We start from the raw sequence: 22625 nt of genomic DNA on the forward strand, positions 1-22625 counted from the left end.
CCTCCTATTGTACCTTGGGGGAGTAAATCACCTTAAATAAGAACTAACGAATATATCCAGAACTATCCATATACAAAACCTTCTTATGTTCAAATATGTTTCAGATTTTTTTCTAGGTTTGGAAAAGGTGCTAACCAGTCTGGTTGTCAGGTTAATCTTGCCAACGTCAACGCTACAGTTACTGTAAGTTCTGCTGAAATGATGACTGGGCCTAGAGCTGCAGCCTTTCACCGAACTACAATGCAGCTGAATGAGGATTTACTGTTCCAAAACCCCACACAATGCAGCACTAGAGGGATGCATTCTCAATACACTGTTGGCTCCTGAACTTTTGGATTTTTGTGCTGGTTTAACGGTTGAATACCAAAGAAATGTTATAACCGTGACAGAACAAATGATCATCTAGAACGATGATAACTAAAGACACTGGTTTCCCTAAGATAAAGTAATTAATTTGACATGCTATTTGCAGAGGTGAGAAAAAAAACTAAGTATCTATTCCTCTTCAGAGCAAATGTTAAGTAGAGGACTGAAAGTACTTCCAAAGCAAATATTTCATTTTTATTAACCATAATAAACTAAGAGTGGAAAAGAAAGTTACATAAAACTTGCCAGAACATAGTTATTGAACACTGCAGTTTCTAATCTCGGCAATAAATGTAGGTCAAGGGAACTGGAAAATCTAATTACTCTGTAAATTTTTAAACCTGTTTCTTTCTTCTCAAGGAAAAGAGAACTGTTCCCTTGCATTTAAGCAGACTTCACTTCACTCAAAGTGTAACTACAGCTAGGTGGAAAGTTATTTTTGACTGAACATATTTTTGAACTTCCTTTAAAGTGTCTTTGCATCATGCATTGTTTACTCAGCTCTAGTTCACGCTTGTACTCAAGGTATCATCAGTTATTTCACAATTACTATTGCTGTAGTGCAAAATCCAGAGACACTCTTCACAAAAACAAACAAAAAACCCCACCTCTGAATAAAATAGACCTTTGGTACCACACTGTAGTAGTTCCTTCCAGTAATATATCCCATGCAATCATAATTTGATACCCAGTATTCATACACTGCATTAACAAAATATGAAGCAATATATCATTACAGAACTACTGCAAATATGAATATGTGATAGCATTGTAAATGTTAATTATTTACTGATGATTTGACTGTTCCACGTACAGTTGTTGCCGATTCCTGTGTATAGACAGACCACATACCTTACTTACAAGAAGATCGAATACTTAAAAAAAAATACAAAACCCTTGAAGATTCAAGCCTCTTGATGACTCTAAAAACCAAGGGACATTTAAGAATCACATCTCCAAACAAGAAAAATATCACTTTAGACATTTAAGGTTAATTCCTGGCACACTGAATCTCAACTTTTCTCAAAAAAAAGAAAGAAAAAAAAAAAAAGCACCTCTCAAAACAAAATCCCTCAAGGTCCAAAAACCAAAACGTCCTAACACTTCACTTTTTAGGATTCATCTGTCACTATTTTTTAATATTTTTCCATATTCACAAAGTTGGGTTTCTTTTAGTTTGTAAAATAAAAGCCTAATTACCTATAGGCAGAATCTGGGGCTTTCACGAAAACAGAGAGAGCCCCAATGAATTTACAAATCGTTGGAGCTGTTACTGTGTTTGAGGGTACGTGGACTAGAAAACGTAACTATAGCCAGCCTACTGACTGGCCCGTCTTGCGGAGCGCTCTCTTCCGGCTCTTACCTCTGTGATACGTGACAAAGAAACCATCGAGTTTCACAACAGAGATAGGATTTGTGTGTTGTGTTCTGATTTGGCAGTCAAATGTTTTGTTTGTTTTTTGGGGGTGGGAGGGGTCAGTTGTACAAAAGTGGAAAACCTGGCCTAAGCTCATCTGATCTTTGGACACTGCTCTCGTTAAGTATAAATCCTACTTTTGAACGGCCTCCAATTGCATGAGAGGTGAAGCCTCCCAAATAAAAAAAAAAAAAAAAAAAAAGAGAATTCAGAAAGAGCCATACTGAAGCCTTAAAATGTGTTTGTCTTAAAAGGTAAACCCTGAAACAGTAGCTTAAGAAACAACCCAAAGCAAAATGAGTTCTATCATAATGGTCTATTATAAAAAGCAGACCAGTGGCGAGATTTTTTTTTGCTATATGCATTACATGAATTCACATCTATGCTGTTTGTAAAGATGTACCTTTAAAACTACACGGGAATATGGTAAAGCTGGCAAGGTCAAACATGTAAAATCTAAGAAATGTTGGTGCAATGGCTAACTGTAATCTTAATTTGTAGCCCTTGAGTTTCATTACACCATACCACACTCCCTTTTCTATATCATCGACAAGTTTATGAATACAAACATCAAAACCATGTTTTCATTCCTCAGCATTCTCAAAGGTTTCAGATCTCAACCCTTTAAACTTCGAACTAAAAATTTCAGCTACTAGTTGGGTATTGGTCCTTCCCTCACAAAAAAGAATTTATTCTGACTAGGGATCCATTAAATACCTTCTAAAATTGTATGTAGCCTGAGGCCTGACCGGTGACAGGAGGTAATAAATGAGACCTGGGTCTGCACTGAATGAGGACAGAAAGAAGAAATCTAATCTGCCAGTCTATTTGCTAAGCAGCAAAAGTGGCACAGGCCTTTTTAAGAAAAATATGCTTATACAAGTAATCAATGTATAAAAGCAAATTAAATTTGGAGTTTCTTAATCTTTGAGTGTTTGACTTCACAGCTTACTATAACTTTTAACAAAGTAACATAAATCAATACAACTGTGCTTCCCCTCCTTTAGCTTCCGTGGTCACTGACTCATCACGCTTAGTTCATGCTCTGAAGACCAGAAGGTCCAAATTTCACTAAGAACCAGAGTAACCAGTGATGACGAACCAATTTCCTTTCAATGCATGCCACAAAAAGCATATAAAAAGTCTGACTTGTTACAGATCAACAAAATTGTTAAAAAAAAAATCTCTTAGGATGAAAAAAAAAAGGTGTTCTGAAACAAGTAGTACATAAATTTAAAGCACATTGGTCCACTTCAAAAGCACAAAGGAGCCTACTAAACATCAGTAAGATTCAGGTGAACAAAAATGTTTATGAAACAGTTTGGATGGGTGATTTCTACAAGTATATAAGCGCACACTACCTTCTGTCTGCCAACACGACTAAGCAATCTTTCATGCACAAGCAGTAAGTGCTTTGATGGCTACTTGCAATCGACAGCAATCCAGGGGCATTGAAAAGAGAAGCATTTCCTTGGTTTGCTTTTGGGTTGGGTATTACAGGATTTTTTGATGATAATGAAAACACCAGGGCTTTCACCCTACCAGATGATAATACAGGTACGTGGAGAGTAGACCTTTTCCTCGCCTGTTGGTAGCATTGGGAAGGCCTTTTGCTAATCTTCAGCTCCTAAATGATGTTATTATATAAACAAACAAACAAAAAAAAATAGCATGGGCTGCCGGCTTTCCCAGCCTGCATACACCAGTATCTTCTAAAACCAAGTTATTTCAAAAACGGTTTAAGTTACACGGGCAAAGCTACCCTCTTACTACGGTACTTGAGCCACGTGCACCCTCCATCTGCCGAGCCTCGCAGCAGGGAAAGCCGCCCTGCCTCGCACACCTACGCCGGGCTCCCTGCCATGCAGGCTGCCAGCAGAGACCGCATCCCTTCCGCGCTCGGAGAGCCGTGCTGGACGTAGGCCCAGCGCCGCTGGAGCGGCGCCTGCGGTAGCCCTGCGGACCCGGAGGGACCGCCCGCGGCCGGGCGCCGCTGGCGGCAGTCCCACACCCGCCCCACGGGGACACCGGGGCACAAGCCCGTGGGGCAGCCCTGCCCCCACCACGCCCGCCCCCGCCTCGGCGGGGCAACCGCGGCCGGTGGGACAGCGGGGATGGACCACGAGCCGCCGCCCGCCAGCCAGCCCTGCGGCGGCCCGGGCCGGTTCCTGTCAGCCCACAGCGCTCTGAGGGCGGGCGGGGTGGGGGGAAGGAGGGAGGAGCCTCACCCCGCCTCACACCAGGGCCCGCTCCCCTCAGGGGCAGGCACAGCCCCCACCCCCGGCGGGCCCCCGCCGGTGACTAAGCACGCCGCCACCGCCCCGTGACCGGCCTTTTACCTCCCCTCCCGCTCCCCGGGCCCCGCCCGCCGCCGCCGCCGCCGCGGCCCGCCTCTCCCCGCCTCTCCCCTCCGCCCCCCCGCCCGCCGCCGCGCCCGGCGCCTGCGCGGTGCGGCGCGGCGCGCGCGGGCGCAGGAATGTGCGTTACAGTTAAATAGTGGGCGCAGGGGCGGCCGCCGCGGCGCTCGGGGCCGGCGGGCGGGCGCGGGGCGGCGGTTCAGGGGCAAGGCGAGCCGGGCCGAGCCGAGCGGGGCGGCGAGGGAGCCTCCATGGCGCGGCGCGGCTCCTGGGGCGGTGGCAGCGGCGCGGCGCTGCTGTGACAGGAGCTTGGCAGCTGGGACTGGCCTTCCTCCTGCCCCACTCCCGAGCGGGGGGCCCGCGCCGGCGTCCCGGGGGCGCGGCGGCGCTCGGAGAGCGGAGCCGTGGCGGCGGCGGCGGCCGGGGGCAGCCGGCGTGTCACCGCCTCTATGATGAAATTTAAGCCGAACCAGACGCGGACGTACGACCGGGAGGGCTACAAGAAGCGGGCGGCGTGCCTCTGCTTCCGCAGCGAGCGGGAGGACGAGGTGAGCCCGCCGAGCCGCCGCGCACGTGGGGCGGGGGGCGCCGGGCCCGGCCCGGGCAGGGCTCCCGTTCCGCCGTCTCCCTCTGGGCCCGCCGGTGCTGCGTCCCTTTGTCTGGCCGGGGGGCGCGGGGGGGGGACGCCTCCCTGCACACGCAGAGTCGCGCCGGGGCTTTTCCCCGCGAGTCGAGGGAGGGGGCGATGCGGCGGAGCTGTGCGGACCCCCGGCCCGCGACCTGCGCTGGGAGCAGGGGCGGCGGCGGGCACCCCCCTGCCGGGCCGGGCCGGCCGCGGGGGCGGGGCGGGCGCGGCGGCTCCGCGGCGCGGCGCGCCTCTCGCCCACCATCTTGGGGCGGCGCGGTGCGGTGCGGCGGGGCGCGGGCCCACGTGCGCGGCGCCCTCCTTTGTGCGCGGCCGCGGCCCCGCGCGGCGGGCGGCGCCCCTCGGCCGGGGAGGGGGGGGCAGCTCCCGGGGCGGAATCGGACACCGGCCGAAAGTCCCGGGTTATCCTTTGTGTGCCCGCAACGCGCAAAAAATCGGTTAATGTGTAATGGCGCATTGAGGGCAGGGCGTTAAAACGAAGCCCCTGCCATACTTCGGGGGCAGGGGGGTGGAAATCTTGTCTTTGGAAAACCTGCGCCCTGGTGGGTGTTTCCCACCAAGGGAGTAAACGGTCCTTAAAAATATTTTGTCAAGGAGCTTGGGGGCGGGAGGGGGGTGTTGCGGTTTTGATTGTAGAGGATAGCGCTCAGCCGGGGGTTTTGTGTTGCAGCAGAATCGGGAGGTGGCAACAAAGTTGTCCTGTATTCGTAGCCAAGGTCAATTGCACTGGCTGTTATCTGGGAACTTTGCTGATGGTTTCATTGCACAATGCATTTACAGACTGTCTCAGGCTGGAAGCATACCCTTTCCTGATTTTCGTTTTCATTTTGTTGTTTAACAGCTATAAAATAGCTACAAAGGTTAGGGCTTGGGATTTTTTCCCCCCCTTTATCTATATGCTGGAAGAAGCTAGTGTCCTATCCAAGCTGGCAATATGGCAAATTTCTTGCTTGAACATCTACTAAGCAATATAACGCAGCAGGGAGAGGCCTGATCTCAAAATACGGACCCTTGGGTTTAGGCAAAAATTTTGTGGGGTGTTCTGGTATACGCCATTCCCTATGTGGTGTGGTATAAATATGGCCTTGGGACCATACTGATCAGCTTTTCCTAATCTTATAAAGGAGAAGGGTGCCCAGCAGGAATCCTGCTAGTTCTTGCTGTTGGTCTAGCTTTTCTTTTTGCTGGTTTCAGCAGCATCTCTGATACTCCAGCATACTTCCCCATTTATGTGTCTTTGGTATTTATTTTTGGATGCTATTCCAGCTCAGACTTGTTTGGAGTTCAAACTCCTGAGCCACTGTTACCAATTGTACCAACTGCTTTCTTGCACCAATTGTAGTTGGAAATTCATGGTTGGAGTCACCTTTGTCAGTAATTTCCATTCATTCTTCATTTCCTGCTGCAACTTCTTATATTCTCTTTCAATCTTGCATCCAAATGAGACCCCCGGCTGCTTCAAAAAATGGTTTGTCCATAAGAACACCCTCTGAGGCCAAGGATGGTGGTAGCAGCTTTGCTGGGCTGTGTAAGAAGAGTGGATGCTGACACTTGTTGCACTGGAGTGCTTTGTGGTGTTGTGGATGGAGCACCTGTATGGCTGGCATGAGGCTGGCCTTTGGTGTTGTGCAGGTAGACACACGTGAGGGTGAAATGAATGGGATAACACCAAGTCAGATTTGGGATGTAGATTAAGTGTGTGGAAACAGTTCAAATCACTTTCTGATAAGTTATTTTCAGAAAAGCAATGGCAACACCTTGAATTTGCTTAGCTGTTTCCCAAGTGCCGGCTCCATCTGTGTCAATACAGAACGTATTCCTTAGAAGTTTGATGCCTGACTACTGTTAGTGATTAACTTGTATCACCAGCCATGTTCCCCGAATTAGCTGGATGAGGCTTGCTTCTGTTGTTCTTGAACACTGTTGTCTTAATATGTTTCCGTGTAGCTCCACGTAAATGTCTTCAGTGTTTCCTTTCCAATTCTCTAGAGACTGTACCATTGATTTTCAGCTGACCTACATCCCAAGGGATCTTTAAGTGCAGGGTAACTTCTGCTGTGAAGGAACACAAAGGCAGTACCTGGGTGACTGAAGGGAGAAGAGGGGAACAGCAGTCTCCTGTATAAGCTATTGGGGGCGGGGGGGGGGGAAATAGGGGCTTTCATAGTTATTTTAACCTACAGGGTTACTACCCCGTAAGCAAAGAGTTGCTAGACATTGGAGGAGAGACAATAGAACAGACAACTGAAAGCAATCTTTAGCAATACATTTCTTTTTAGGAATCTTAAAGCAAGAAATCAAAACTTCAACTTTTTTATTTAACTGAAGATTCTGTCTGCAAGACTCAATAGATCATGTTCTACTTTTCAGCTGCTTAGTTTCTGTCTGGAGGAATGAGTATCTGCAGCAATCTTCTGATACAAATCTTAGAATTAACCTGTCTTCCTACTTCTGTTCTGACTTTCTGAAAGGCCAGTCCGTATGTGCCTGTGTTTTAGCTTTTTTCCTCCTTTCTTGCGCTTTGCTTTCTGACATATCTGTAGACAGCACTCATTCCTTTCTTAGCACTTTTTTGATGGACTTGAAGTCTTAACAGCCTTGTCTCCTAAAGCCAGTTTTCTCTTTTTCTGATCATCATGGTAGCTCTTTCATCTCCTTCAGTTTGACAGGTGTATTTTTTGAATGTGGGTGACAGTTGTAGTTGTGTAAAAGGTTACTAATACTTCTCTAGCCATACTGGAAAAAAACATTGTGATAGGACCCATCTTTATCATGATGGTAAAGCTATTGTGTAGTCATCTTGTGATTAGTGGTGGTATCTAAGTCTCTAACTTGTTCCCACCTCGTGAACTCTCAACTTGTACCAGAAATTCTGAGTGTCCTGCACATTAGATTCACAACATGTTGTTCTTCACCAAATGTGATCCTTCTTCTGCAACTTCAGCATGAGATCCCCTGTTGATCTCATGAGTTACGGACACCGGCTCTCAATTTGGAGATTTACAAACTTCAGTAACGGCTTTTTGTGATCATCACCAATGAAAATCAGGCCAGTCACTAAAACATTTAATATCTCTATTGTTAATCATCTTCTAGCAAAGTCTGCATGTTATGGCTTCTTGGTCTGTTTCCTATCTGTATTGCAGTTCTTATGCTACCTTTGTAGCCTTGTTGAAGCCCATGTTACAGCTGAGTTTTACGGACAGTGAAGCAACATGTCAATTGAAAAAGACTGTGGTAACAAAGGATGGTTTTGGTAAAACCATATTGTATTTCCATTCATTTTCTGTTCACTACTTAATTTCTTAATTTGAAACATAGGTGGGCTCTAGAATACCACTGAGGCAAAATTCAGTCTGGTGGTCCCTGCAAACAGTTTGAAATACAGCCGCTGAACTCCCAACTCTCCAGCTATAGCGCCCTGTCCAATTAGATTTACCAACAGTCTTTGCTGCCAGACGTAAAATTGTTGAGTCAGTTCTCTTGGGTGTTACAGGCTGGAAACTGGGCTTGCCTGCAGTCTTGCAACCTGTCAAAAGCTGCTTCTTTGTGTTGAGAGCTGGTATTGCAGCTGAAAGCATGTACTTGTGAGATGACTGATGGTTGTCCAGATGCACCACTGCAAAAATCCTCCCTTCCTGTTTCTTTCTTCATCTTTAAGTGACTTTTGCCAATTTACTGCTATATAGCCCGTTTTGGTTTAGATTTTGTAGCTTTCACGCTGTATGATCTAAAAAAAAAAAGAATCCTGCAGGAAGCACAAATAGCCAAGGAATGTGGCCAGTAGCTTTGGATTTTTTTCCAAATGTTTTAGAAGATCGCTTAGACTACTGTCATTAAAGTGTTGCATGTTTTGGTCTCTCAGTACTGTCATTTGGACTGAAGAGAGAGCAAGATGGCTGGATATGAGCTCAAGTGCTGGCTCCTACTGTCGTTCTTAATGGAAATGAAGCGGTAATTGCAGGCACTGTCTGCCCTTTGAACGAAAAAAATTGCTGGAAATGAAGCAGGAGAAATCCCAGGAAAAATGAAACAAAGCTATGTGGGCATAAAATGCTTGGGGGCTGCAGGCTTTTTGCTTTGAACAGGCAAGAAGCTGTTAGGTGTGTGCAAAAAGCTGATGGTATTCAGCAGACTGGGATGGGGTGGTGGATTTGTGTATGAGGAAATGCAAGTCTCTCGAGCAACTAGGAGATGTGGATGGCAGCTTTAGGATAAGCCTGCAGGAGAACCTCTCTCAGTACTGTGAGGACCGACTGCTTCCACGGATTGGAATTGCTTATGCATTCAGTACTCTGCAAACACTGGTTTTACATAAAATGCTGCTGTCTCAGGGTCTGGGCGGAGGTAAGCAAGGAAATTCTTGCTTCTCAAAGCAGAGAACGAGGCAGGACTTTAAAGCAGCAAGAGCAAATAGTAATAAACATATTTTTCTAGTCATTTGGATAACTAAAGCAATTTTAAAAGCTAATTTAATTTTTCTTCCATATTATACAAATAAATGAGCAGTTATTTTTAAATACTTTGAATATAAAACTTGAGTGCATTCTAATTATTTTGGCATCTGTAATGCTGCTTTATGTAATTGAATATAGTATTGAAAGCCCTACTTTAGTGTTCAGCCAGCAGTTGCTAGTGGCAGATCTAAAAAATAGTTTCATATGCAAAAAAAGTCTTGCAAGCTTTTCAGTTTTTAATTTTGCCATTTTTGTTGTTCAGCCTTGTACAAGAGATGAAAATAGATGGGAAGGGTTTCCTGTTACTATTGAGGCAGTAGTGAGGATAACTGTATTGTCACACACTTATAGGAAACATAGATTCTTCCCCCCCCCCCCATAGCAGGGCATACACTTACATGTCAATTATTGCCTCTTAGTTTTGAGTTAAAAATGATATTGTATCTCCTTTTTGGTCTGATTTAGAGAATTTTATTTCTGGGGCTGTAGAATGTAAAGATTTAAGAAACCCTTCTTTAATCTACCTTGTTCTGGTTGTCACTGTTTTATTATTTTAAAAGATAGTAGTGTTCTTCACTTTCTTACAGCTGTTGCTTCATATTAGCAATGATTTTATTAAAGGATAATAAAGGAAAAAGTAAAATGTTACTTTTCTTTGCATTGGTCTAAATCATCTGAAAACCAGAAAGACCTGTTGTAATCTAACCTGATATGTAAAAGCCCAGAAGTGTCACCTGGCTACCCTGGTAAAATGGGGTGTTCTAGGAATTGTTGTAAATAAACTTGTACAGTGATGAAAGATCTTCCATACTTGATGCAGAATTTGTCATTTGGTTTCTTTATCCTTCAGTGGAAACTCTCAGGTGTAAACACACACATAATGTGTGCTTTAAGATATAACTTGGAGTATGACCATGGCACCAAATTTAAGGCTGGCATGTTCTCCAAAGCAATGGATGGACTGATACAGGTTACCTAGTTTGCTCTATGATTACCTAATAGAATATAGGCATATTTTAAAATACCAGAGAATACACGTTTCAATGTGCACTTCAGGCACACCGTCGTTTTTACTTGTTCTGTCTCATATCCCTGCCCTGCTAACATACAGGAGGAATAATTAACATAGAATGATTGCTGCCTTAGTTTTTCCTTAGCGTTTTTTTGATATTTGGACATCATCTGTGTGGTATAGGAAGGAGTATAGCTCAAAAAATCAAGACCTATAAATAGCTTCCAAAAGGGCTCTTTATGATGGGTCTAGAGAGACAGCGTCTGCTTATGGTGTATCCCTGCATGCTCATATGGAGTTCTGCAGTGGTTTAAGCTTGTGTTAATGTTAAATAAAAATAATTGAATGTTAGGTTGCTGTGGTAGGATTTATATCAGGTAACCAACTTACAAAACACAAGTGCCTTGTTATCCCTACTTCCACAGAAAAACAGCTTTCTGCAAGCATTGCATATGCACCTTACCTTCACGTTGGGATCTTTTTTGACAAACCGCGAGTGCTTGCCAGCAGTGGAAGCCTGCAAGCTGGGAGAAGCTGTAGGAATTCAGCTGTCCACCACAGCAGGAAGCTTCAGTCTTCACTCATGCCTCTTCAGATACTGAAATCAGTCAACCATGAGCTGTTTTTTATTGCAAAACCTCCATTATTTTTTTCCAGTACTTATGGTATGACTTGTCTATGCCGTACAAATGTGTTTAATGGGGTGGGTAGTCGCTCGAAATGGGCTGAGGGGGAGAAGGAAACACGGCTGTACCTGTCTAACATCAGGCTAAGGTGTCCTGCAGCAAAACATGTTTTGTGGTTTGCCCGGTTTGGAAGATGCTGTCTTTTTGAACTAGTAATATTTGTAAATGTTTAGATACTTGAGAAAACATCCTTTATAGCTTACTTGCCCCATCCTAAGTTTACTTTGAGGATTTAAACGGGTGGTTAAATTTCTGATTGAAATGCCCGAGTTAACTCAGTGGTACTCAAAACTTTCAAGTTACCAGCGAACTTCCTATGAAATAGCAGAGTGGCAGGCTTCTTCAGAAATACATACAAATCCTAGCTAGAGATACATATGCATATATGCACACACATATATGCATATATATCTCTAGCTACGATTTGTGGCCGTGTTTTCTTAAACATCTTTTGTAGATATGCAACCGCAAGTTAATGTGTATTTTTTTCCAGTCTTGTTTGTAGAACACTTAAAAAGCTTATTTTAATTAGGTGGCTTTCTCCAGTTATTCCAACCTGGAGAAGGATGTGTTTGGCTTTGGCCAGCCACTGGTTTTATGAAACACTACAATCTAACTTAGTGCTTAAGCACTTCAGTGGAACCAGTCCTGCAAACGTAAATATTTTAAAACAGATTTTGTCTTCAAAGATGTATGGTTTTCTCCAAGTATCTCAAAGACAAAAAAGGCTAAAAAGTAACTGGTACTTGTCAAGAAGTAACCTTGTCATATCTTTACCTGCAGTTGAATGGTTCTCAGAGGACTTGGAGCTCTTGTTTCTGACAAGTGCTTGGAAGCTGATCCCTTAGTCAAACAGATTATGTTGCTGAGTAACGGGTAAAGCTCAGTTCTCCTGTGCCAGATTAGGCTGTGGTTTCAAGTTACAAAGAAACGGGCAGCAATAGGAGTTTTAGCTCTTCCCCTGCTACCTTACCTGTTTTCTCCCTTGGTTTGTATTGCCAGGCATAAGGGAAGAAGGACATACTGTAAAGTGGATCAGGGAACTGACCCAGCGTGAGAAGTAAAACTTCTTCTATAGACACTTGTGGGGGGTTTCTTGTTTGTTTGCAGGGGTTTTTTGCAGCCAGGAATCTCCTTTTGCCATATGGCTGGGTGCAAGATCTGCACCCTTCATCGCACTGTGAGGCCTGGCACATCTGATTCTCTGAAGCATGCCAAAGCTTAGGGGGAGATCTAACATTACAGGTGACTTGAGTGCTTGATGACGTGAGGAAATGTGTTCTGACTGACGTACCATAGTAGTATAGTGCTGTCTGTTCCTGATACGAACACTTTAGTCAAAGAACAAGACAAAGTACTTTAAATAGCCAGAGGAAGGTATTCAGATTCTGAATCTATAATAACATGTTAGCCAAATGCATTAATTACATGTGAAATAAAATTTATAGAATAATAGAATTTTAATTGCAAGTTAAAGCAAAACTTCTTCTGAAAAAGGCTGATGTTTTTCTCCCTATTGCCATATAGCCTTAAAATCAGAAGATCTCAAAGGAAAAATCATTTGCAGATCTGATTTTGAAGTATTATAAAAATATATGCATATATTTCTTTATCATTCTTCTTCAGAGTGCTGGTAAAGTTGCACTGATTGATGTCCAAGCATCATGCTGCTGCTTTGAAAAGTGATCTTTACTTAAAGTTGGGAGAATATTTCAGACTTTATTTAATATATTGTATAGACAGAACCCAGTTTTCTGGGTTGCTTTCAAGATGCTGTGCTCAAGTTAACGAGCGTAAGGATTAATGTACTCCTAGTTGTTATGCCATTGCTCTGCCAGTTCCTGTTCATTGACACTAAATCTTTTTAACCTCTGTCATAGCTGGGGACTGCTTTTCAGTCTATTGTCTGTAAAGTACTTTGCGAGAGGATCTTGAATTGGCTTAGGCTGATCTGAAATTGGGTAGCTGCAGTCATGCCTTTCTGCCCCGTTTGTGTGGTGCTGACCCTTGTACGGCTGTGTACTGATCAGCGTTGAGTGTGTGCAGGCTGAAAACTAAGCTTTAATGGTCCGAGCTAGTGTTCAGCCAGACCAGCTTCCTGAACTCACCGTGCCAGTGTAAGGGAGAAAGTAAAGATGTTGCAGCCTTGACTTTAATTCGCTTTAAAATGCTGTCAAGTCTGATCCCAAAGTTTTTTACTACTCTACAATAACTTTGTGCACATTACATCTCCAGGTTAAAAAAAGTCATTTTGAAAATGATTGCAGTAAAGAATGAGGATTATAAGCAATCACTCTACTGAGAATATTTTCAGGAAGGCAAAAGTATGTTCCTTACTAAATGCTGCTTGTGTGGCATTGCTATGGCAAGCTGTAAAGCTCTATTGCATTTTTCAGCTTTCTGGAGTCCAAAAAGGCAATGGCATTCTAGGACAGGGATACCACGGTAACCTACAGGGGAACTGGGAAACTGTTTCAGAACTACTGAAATGAGGCAGTAATTTCTAACATAGCAAAAAGTGTTAGATAAAGGAAATCTCTAACTACAGTAGCAAGTTGACATGTGCTCTCTGATTTGAGATGTGTGCTTTTGCCTAAAAATTCATACAGTGAATCCTGCAAATATGATCCAGGGTTTGGAAGAGGTGCTTTTCCTTGCTCCTCAATAATGTTTCTGTGTTGTAGCATTCAAAGTAGTTTCCTAGTACTTATAAGGAAGCTCCTGAGCTGAAAACAATTGGAGGTTGGAAGTGTTAGGGAATAATAAAATATTTCTTGCTTGTATTCTTCCCTGAGCATCTGCTTATGGCCATTTTTAAACAAATCATAGGGCTTGACTGACTCTTTTGGTTGTATTTGGATTAAACCATCTTTGTGACTCTTTCAGGTGCTTGTAGCTTTGGCAGACCAAGCATGTAGGCTGAAGTTTCCATATTGAGTGTGCTATGTTAGATTATATTAACCTCCATCAAAGTGGGTCCTGTTTTTTTTCTCAGAATAGGGGTGGATTTTTTTTTTCCTCTTAATGTTTCTGATGCCTGTGAGAACATGCAGTACATCTGTTCTCTCTAACAGCATTTTGACACTTTGTTTTGTACCTGAGAGGTACCTCTTGTTGCCTTTACAATCTTCCCTATACTCTGACCAGTTTAAAGCTTCTGAAATGGTTCGTATGTACTCACCTTCGTAGAGCTTGGGAGGTAAATCCTTTGTCTTCCATGGACCTGCCTTCTCCTTTCTTTCTTTGCGCAGTGTTTAGTCAGACACCTGAGCAATGTGGTGTTCTGACCACACGTGCTCAGTGGTCTTCTGGGGATGAGGGGTTGATTCCCCTCCTCTTGAAAGTTGTTCCTTTTAACTACCAGTTTTACTATAAAACAAGGCAAACTTAGCTATCTCCATCAGGTAATTCAAACGGCAAGTTGGACATAGCTAATGGATTAGTGGGAGTGATGAGAGGGGAGAAAATGGGGTGTGCAGTGGGGAAGAGAGGAACAGATGTGATTAGGCTGAGAGGAGAGAGCTTACAAAGACGTCTAGTGACAAATAAATAACTTCTGTGGAACTGGAATGGTACCTTTTCAACTGTAAGTTTGTTTTTCCTTGCAAATAACACATCCACTATGGAAAAATTCCCATCTTGCAGTTGGTTTATAGTAGCTTCTGCTGCTATTGCTTCATTACTTAAAGTTGTGGATGAGTCTGCTCTGAAGTCAAAAGAATCTAGCTGTGGAGGTTTGTTCTGTCTAGCAAGTTTCAACCTTAATCTTGTGTCTTGGTTTAACCCCAGCCGGCAACTAAGCACCACCCAGCCGCTCGCTCACTCCCGCCTGGTGGGATGGGGAGAGAATCGGAAGGGTAAAAGTCAGAAAACTCGTGGGTTGAGATAAAGACAGTTTAATAGGTAAAGCAAAAGCACAAGCAAAGCAGAACAAGGAATTCATTCACTACTTGCCATTGGCAGGCAGGTGTTCAGCCATCTCCAGGAAAGCGGGGCTCCATCACGCGTAACGGTTACTTGGGAAGACAAACGCCATCACTCCGAACGTCCCCCCTTCCTTCTTCTTCCCCAGCTTTATATGCTGAGCATGTCGTCATATGGTATGGAATATCCCTTTGGTCAGTTGGGGTCAGCTGTTCCAGCCGTGTCCCCTGCTAACTTCTTGTGCACCCTCAGCCTCCTCACTGGTGGGGTGGTGTGAGAGGCAGAAAAGGCCTTGACCCTGTGTAAGCACTGCTCAGCAGTAACGAAAACATCTCTGTATTATCAATGCTGTTTTCAGCACAAATCCAAAACGTAGTCCTATACTAGCTACTATGAAGAAAATTAACTGTATCCCAGCCAAAACCAGCACACCTTGCTTTATTTTTTTAATGTAAGCTGATTTTTAATACAATTATTTTTGTAAGCTATAATGCCCTACATTTAAGGAAGATAGAAAGCAATGATACTTTGTATAACCTTAAGTCATTTTCTACTTTGAGTGCTTGATATAAAAAAAAAAGGAATAAAGAGGAATAGCTTTTGGTTGTAATTTGTATTACTCTGAGCTGTTGCCATTTTAGTCTTCTGGAACATATGGCTGCTAACTGTTCCACAAGTTTCTTTTGACTTAAGAATACTAAACAGGCCAAAACTTTGGCATCTTTCTCTAGAAATTTTCAGTTGTTTGTCTGCAGGCTTAGCATTTATAGTGAGCAAGTCCCATGATGCCACATGCTCTGTAATTACCTTTGGGTTTTTGGTTAACCATATCTTGGTCAAGCATATCAATAGGTGCTTATTACAAGTAGGCTGGCTAGCAGTTTCTCTTCCTCACTGCACTCAAAGGTCATTGCTATTCCTGGACTTGAAAACAAGGTAAAAACTTGGCTAGTAAGACAGTGGAAGAATTTTTTCTTTTTCTCCTCTTAGCTGAATTTTGCAGCTTTACTTCCTCACTTGGCAGTATTATGGAAAATAGCAGCTTTACCTTAGTCTTCAGCGTAAGATAAACTTAACAGTATAAGTAGGCAAGTAGATTTGATGCCATTACTCTGTATGTTGGAAATATTTTGAACAAGAGTCATCAACAGTAAGGCTTTTTCAGAGACACGGGAAAGGCAGTGATCACTAGCAAGTAATACAACACAGGAAATCTCATTCCTTTCTCTGCATTCAGAGGTATGGGATACAGATTTCTCTGCATAGGAAGTACTTCCGTTGTTTTCTTCTAAGCCTAATGAGAGTATGATGTAAAATTTGGTGTGTATAGGCCAGAAAAAATGCAGGTGTGTGAGATCCTGCAGTCTACTGTTTTTACTGTAATCTGCATGAACATGAACCTCCTCAGAAAAGACTGGATGTCCAGGCAACCTAGATCTCTATTCTCCTGGTTTGCTTATCTTATCTTAAGGGAATTGCTGGCTTTTTGCTGCTGATTTTGCACCTCTTTTGGCATGTGAGTGCATTGTCGACCAACTGCAGCTTTTTGGTGTCTTCATTTTTAAGTGATCTTTGTATCTACAGCCTAGTCATTCAGGTACTGTGGGATGTGTCTTCTGGCCACTTGCAGATAGAAACACCTGAAAACTACATCCACTACATGGCATAAAAAACAACACACCAAAACCAAAAATGTGCAAGTGAGTGCAAGATTGCTTGCTACTGTAACTGAAAGAATCTGTGGAGTGCTTTTCAGCCTTGCCACACAATCTTGTAATTGCTAGCTATCAGCTCTCGGCTTTCGGAGAAATTGATTGTCACTGAGTGCATTTTTGCTAGCATACCCCAGGGCGGATGCCTCATGCCCTAGTGGCTTCAAATGTTCATGTTACTGGGTGGAAAAAAATTGTGCATCTGAAGGTCTCAGGGATGATATACCTTAATGTGGTCCCTTGGATTCAGACTGTAAAAGCAGTGGGATCACAGGAGAATAAAGCATAGAGGGAAAGACGCTTGAGAAAATGCTTCAGTTCCAGGGTTAGTGGAGACTTGGATAGTTGCCAAAATTAACTCCCAGGCTGTAATGCTAGGGAGTTTATTGTATGTATAGCTGTAAAGCCTGTCTACCAGAGTTGATGTATTTTAATGTTGATTACTTGCTAGATATATTTGGTTCTGCTTTTTAAAAGGGTAATTTAAAGCTAATAAATATATAAAACCAGCTCAATAGACCATTGATCAGGTTAGCAGTAGCCAACTACTGTATATAAAGTCATAAAAAATTCCTGACTTTATGCTACACTGCCAGAACCAGCAACCTGATTTATCCCTTAGTAGTAATTAAAAATTTTATGTTTAGCCTTAACTAAACAATGAATGCTGATTAAAACCATTTTACCATGCTGGGAATGATTTAATGTGACATAATCATCCTTTTCTTCATCATTGTTCCTAACTTCCACATGACTGCAGTGATGTTTCATCAGCAGAAAATAATGTGTGATGCTTGTATCTGGGATCCCACAAGTGAATCGTAACTTGGTTTTTACAACTGCTCTTTAAGCAATGCCGACATGGTGGTTCTTTGTGGCGATATAGATGCTCCACCTACGTGTTCAAAAACTTTTTCTAAAACTACATTTAGTAGAGCTGTGTAGCCTCTGAGAATCTTCTGTTAATATCAAAGGATCCTAGAAAACTAAAACCTTTGGTTGTAAAGATCAAGTTGAGACGCATTTGTGTCTAACCTTGTTGCCTTTGCTGACTATTTCTAGGTTTTTAGATAGCTGAATGAAATGTTTGAGTTGACTGAAAATGTGAACATTTAGATCAGATGCTAAGAATGATTCTGTACGAAATGAGGTCTCTGCTTTGTTCCTTGTTTAGCCCAGGAAGAATTTGGGGGAAATTAGTACAGTGGAGAATCCTTCAAAGTAGGACAAATCTTGACTGCAAATCAAATAAACATTACAACAAGAAAGTATCTGTCAGATGAGGCTCTTCTAGGTGCACCTCAGTATGCACGTGCATTGTTGCATTCACAAGGGTATGCAATCATCTTAATTACACTTCCCGGTTCCTGTAGGTGAACCTTCACTGTATTTCCACGAGTCCCAAAGGGACGTAGTGTAAGTGATAAGCATTTCCCTGTTGCCCTCATCAGGGAATCGTTTTCCTACTTAATCCAACAGGAGATGAGGACTGGACTGTCATTTCAGTCATCTGGCACCGGTCAATACTTTAACCTTTAGACTGAGGTTCCTGTTGCTAGTCTCTTAACTGCTTTTAAAGATTGGAGCACTGACCCTGTCCCTTTGCTCCCCACAGTTGCCCTTGGACTTCAGGGTAGGCCTTACGTAAGTATTGCCTAGAATATGAAGCGTGTTACTACACAGATGATTGAGTATGTCTTACTAATCAGGACATGTCTCAAATACAAGTTAAACTGTTTATTTCCATGTGGTCCTGAATCAAGGTCTATTTTCATCAACTTCTACGCAAGTTACTCCAAATATGGGGCATCCTAGTTTGTTGGACAGGTGGCTAAAATCTTCTCAGCTCTGAATAGTATGAAGGACAGGTCCTAGAGACAGTGGGTTTTAAATTGGTATATATCAATGATATGATGAGGTTACAGAGGCAAATTAAGTGAAATTAAAGTGTCTTGGAAAAAAAAGTTACTAAATTTAGAAATAATTTAAAATTCAATGTGTTGTAGTTTTTCCACTTACAGAAATGTTCGAAGAAACCAAATCAGACAAGGGCCAATGAAGTACTCTCCTTATAATTTAGTTACGCAATATTGTAAGCATGCCTTGCTAACATAACACTTCAATAACTGAAAAGAAGCTTGTCTAAGACTAAAAATTAGAAATATTTTCAGAAGTCTGTTTTTTTAGCCAGAAGATGCCATTCCAAAAGAAGTAGTTTAATTTCTGTGTGATGAAAATGTCTTAATTTTCACGCTTTACCATCTATATGACCCTAAGTCTTACTCAGTATTGGAGAATATTGTCATTAGATTTTTGTTGTACATATTCATGCCTGTGCATATTGTATTGTGTAATTTTTTTTTGTATCTAAGCATCTGATGAAAGTGTCTGTGCCAAGGAGATTACAATGACATCGTCTTGACTTAGTTTTATTAAAAAGACTGGATGTTAATAATTTCACTTTTTTTTTACTACTTACAACTCCTGGTTGCCTATTATGTTTCATTTCTAAAGTCTATAATCCATCTGGCTAGGTGAGTAAGTGCATTGCTAAAAAAGTAGATAGTACCAAGATTCCTGACTTGTGAACTATATTTAACAGTTATTTGCCATTATTTATAGGTGCTGTTGGTAAGCAGTAGCCGATATCCAGATCAGTGGATTGTACCAGGTGGAGGAATGGAACCAGAAGAAGAGCCAGGGGGAGCAGCCGTCAGAGAGGTGTATGAAGAGGTAACAAAAACAAAACAAAAAAATCCAGCTTCTTTCTGCTGCTGCTATCTTCAGATGGGAATCAAGAAGAAAGGCGGAATTCTGCCTCCTTTATCCAGGATTTGACTGAGACTTTCACGGTTGTGAAATTTAAAGAACTGCAGTTCTGTGTGTTAGAATTGGGGTATAGTGTGGTGAGGTGAGCTAATTAGCTTGCTTCCCAGCACCCTTTCATTTCATAGCTAAATTTCTGTCTGCCTTTATAAACACTTAGTAGAAGTGGAACTGTGACTTTATGCCAAATGACATATTATAGTAGCATAGCATTTCTGTTTGTGCAGCAAGTGTTTGACTCGCAGCTCTTCTAGAACAGACTGAAGGTGAACTAACCATTAATGTGTAGCTACATAAGAAAGAGAAAACAGACCTTTGAGGAGATTCCAAACTAAATAGATTAAACTGATGTATCTGAGCAGTTGAGAATTCAACAATAAAAAGGCCTTGTTAAGTACATTTAAGGCTGTTTATCTATAAAGAAATCACCATAAGTATAGTCTGCCTTTCTATCTCTGACTCTACCCCTAGGCAAAATAGAGCTTTAAGTCTTGATCAATTAATGCAGTTTCCCACTGTAGTATGGTTCTTAAATTTCAAATTCAAAATTCTGGTTTTTAACTTGCTATTTATTTTTCCTAGGTAAACTGTTAAAAATGTTACTCGAATATCTAACAGCCAGAACTATAAGCCAAATAAAACTTGAAGAAAAATTAGTCACTTGATTTAGTTAGAAATTATGCAATGCGTAAGTGACCACAGATCAACTCTTAATTCTTTATATCATACTTCTTAAATAGAAAGTGTAAGGTTTTGCAGAAAGTGGATGCATCCTGGCAAGTGAGTGAACTACAGGATTTCTGCTAGTCTTAAACAGTTTTCTCATCCCAGTTTGACTATTACTATTCACAAAACACAGTAATATTGTTGCTAATTAGTGTGTATAATGATTTTTTTATTAGCTGTGCTATCTAGTGGTTTAGCGTGCTTACCCTTAAGACTGGTTCTGCTGGGTTGTAGAGGCTTGGGAACTTGATGTAGATGCAACTTGCACCAAATGGTGCCTGCTATTTGGTGTCAAAATGAGTTCTGTGAACTGGGATTCAGTGACCCTCCTCCCCTCTTACATGGGAGACAGACTAGTTCAGTATTCAGTGCTCTTACCAGCCTTCATGCAGCAAGGTTCAAGCATAAATAAGCCTCACTGATACAAAGTTATTCGAGACTTTCTATGTCCAGTTTTGCTGGGGGAGCCACTTTCGACTTGCACAAGACGTGATCAGATAAGTGCTTGTGTATTTGTAAAAGTAAAGGAGGCAGCCACAAGGCAGTCCATTTGAAAGGAGCAAAGATTTAGAATTGTGGGAGTGAGTTAGCAAAGATTTAGGCTTCTAAGCAGTAGTAGCACCTCTGGTGAAAGTCCTGGCACTTCCCACTGTCATGAGTTGATGGGTGGGATTAAAAAGCACGGGACCACTGGCTCAGTGTTCTTGTGAACACTGGTAGTTTTAATCGCGGATCTGACCTAAGGCACAGTCCAAGATGAGGGATAGTAAAATCTCATCTCCATGTCAAACTAGAGCTGACTGAACTGTAGTCAAATATTTGGGTTTTTTCTCTGGTGGTGAAGAATGGATTGTCTTGAAGGTACCAGTCTGCAGTTAGTATGTCATCAAAGTTGCTGTGGGGGTTTGACCAACTATTGAAAGCTGCCTGAGTGGTCTAGCTTCTCAGCTTGCAGGGGATGCAGTGCTATACACAAAGCTCTCAAGCTGACTTTGTAGCAAAGTAGTATAGCAGTGAGAGTTGTGACCTGGGGGCTGATAACTAGTTTTCTACTACCAATGGTTCTGCCCTGAGAATATTCTGAGGAACACTTCCAAGTCCTGGCTTTGCTGGAGCTCTGCTTGCAAATTTCTGCAGTAGTGCAGTGCATGGGCCATGAGTGTTAGAGAAGGTTAAGCTGGGATAGCTAAGGAATGGGCATAGAGTATTACTGGATGATACATCATATAGTATAAACTTAGTACAAATTCCTCTGTTAATGTAAAAGCTCAATCAGAGTGCGCATACTGCCCAGACACTCTGAACTTCTCTGGTTCATACAGATACCAAAACGCTAGTTCTGAATGATCTGTTTCCCATTGGATAAGCTTTCACATCAGCAGGCAAAAAAAAAAAGAAAAGAGAAAATCGGAAAGTGAAAAATAGGAGTACCTGCTATTATGATGTGAAGCAGTCCTTCCATAGCTTAGTTTTGTTCTTGCCCTCATTTCTTTCTCAGGGCAAAGCAAAAGACTTTCCCATACATCGTGGTGATTCTGGCCAAGAATTGCAGTACTTGGCAACCCTAAGCTGTTTTGAATCCTGAAGACAGAGGTCAGCTTCCTTCACTCATACACAGAGCTCTCTTTTGATTGTGTTTTGTTCACAAAGTGAATCTTAACCAGCTACATGTAAACATGTAGTTTAGGCAAATGTTTTGATTACCTTTCAGTGTATTGTATGTTAAGCTGTTCTGTAGCTGCTTACAATATGTGTTGTCATCAAAATTTCAGTAAGATGCTTCATGATAGAAAAGCTGCACGTTGTAAATGACTCGAAAAATGCCAACATCATCAGTGTTTATACACCACGGGAGAAACTGTTTTCTAAAGGTAAAGAAGAGAACCCAGCAAATACAAAGCTCTTGAGTGGTGCTAGCACAGGGGCATTTTCCTCAGAAGTTAAACCAATTTTTATTCACTTTTACTACAGTGGCTATGTTCTGGACTATAATGTTCTGGACTAAGACACAAACTGCCAGCCATGTTCAGCTCTGAGCTGTGCTTGCAAATGCATAAAAATTTTCCAAAGCCTAGAGGCTTCAATGAGCAAAAATCATTTGGTGACACTTGTTCTACAGCTTCATAGTTTCTGGGGTTTGATAGCTTGTGTAGCTGATGAGCATTAAAAGCTCATGCCTTAAAGTAACATATTCTTAAGCTACAGGCTGAATCTTGTGTGCTGCCATGAGACTGCAAAGTGCCATTTTTAAAGAAAAGCCAGAGCGGTATACAGGGTTTCGACTTGAGCCATGGAAATTCATACTAACCTTTCTAGAGATGGATGTCCTTTCTATTTTTATACTAAGGTCAATGTCACCTGGCAAGCTGGTTACAGTACAGTGAAGTGAACTGTTAGAGTTTTGTGAATGAATAAACTTCAAAGGAGGCACGCCATGGTTTGAACTGTGTTTCTTCAGTATTGGGTCATGTTCAAACTAAGCATTCGTTTCCATTA

General features: G+C 42.3%; 1 protein-coding gene across 8 annotated transcripts in view; it reads left to right on the forward strand.

The window, feature by feature from the left end:
- Positions 1-4222: 4222 nt before the first annotated feature.
- Positions 4223-22625, forward strand: part of NUDT4 (nudix hydrolase 4) — a 30046-nt gene continuing 11643 nt past the window's right edge. For 3 of the 8 annotated variants that reach the window (XR_012673813.1, XR_012673812.1, XM_075151121.1), the window contains exons 1-2: positions 4255-4688; positions 19200-19310. Coding sequence is in view for 4 of the 8 variants with exons in the window: in XM_075151121.1 (XP_075007222.1) it covers positions 4590-4688; positions 19200-19310 (210 nt within the window). In the remaining 4 variants the exon portion in view is untranslated. Of the gene's footprint in view, positions 4689-10680; positions 10921-18199; positions 18222-19199; positions 19311-22625 lie in introns of those variants that run through there. The other 5 variants (XR_012673811.1, XR_012673814.1, XM_075151157.1 and 2 more) reach the window with 4 other exon arrangements.

This window comes from Calonectris borealis, chromosome 1 (assembly GCF_964195595.1).
Source record: "Calonectris borealis chromosome 1, bCalBor7.hap1.2, whole genome shotgun sequence".
Lineage (NCBI taxonomy): Eukaryota > Metazoa > Chordata > Aves > Procellariiformes > Procellariidae > Calonectris > Calonectris borealis.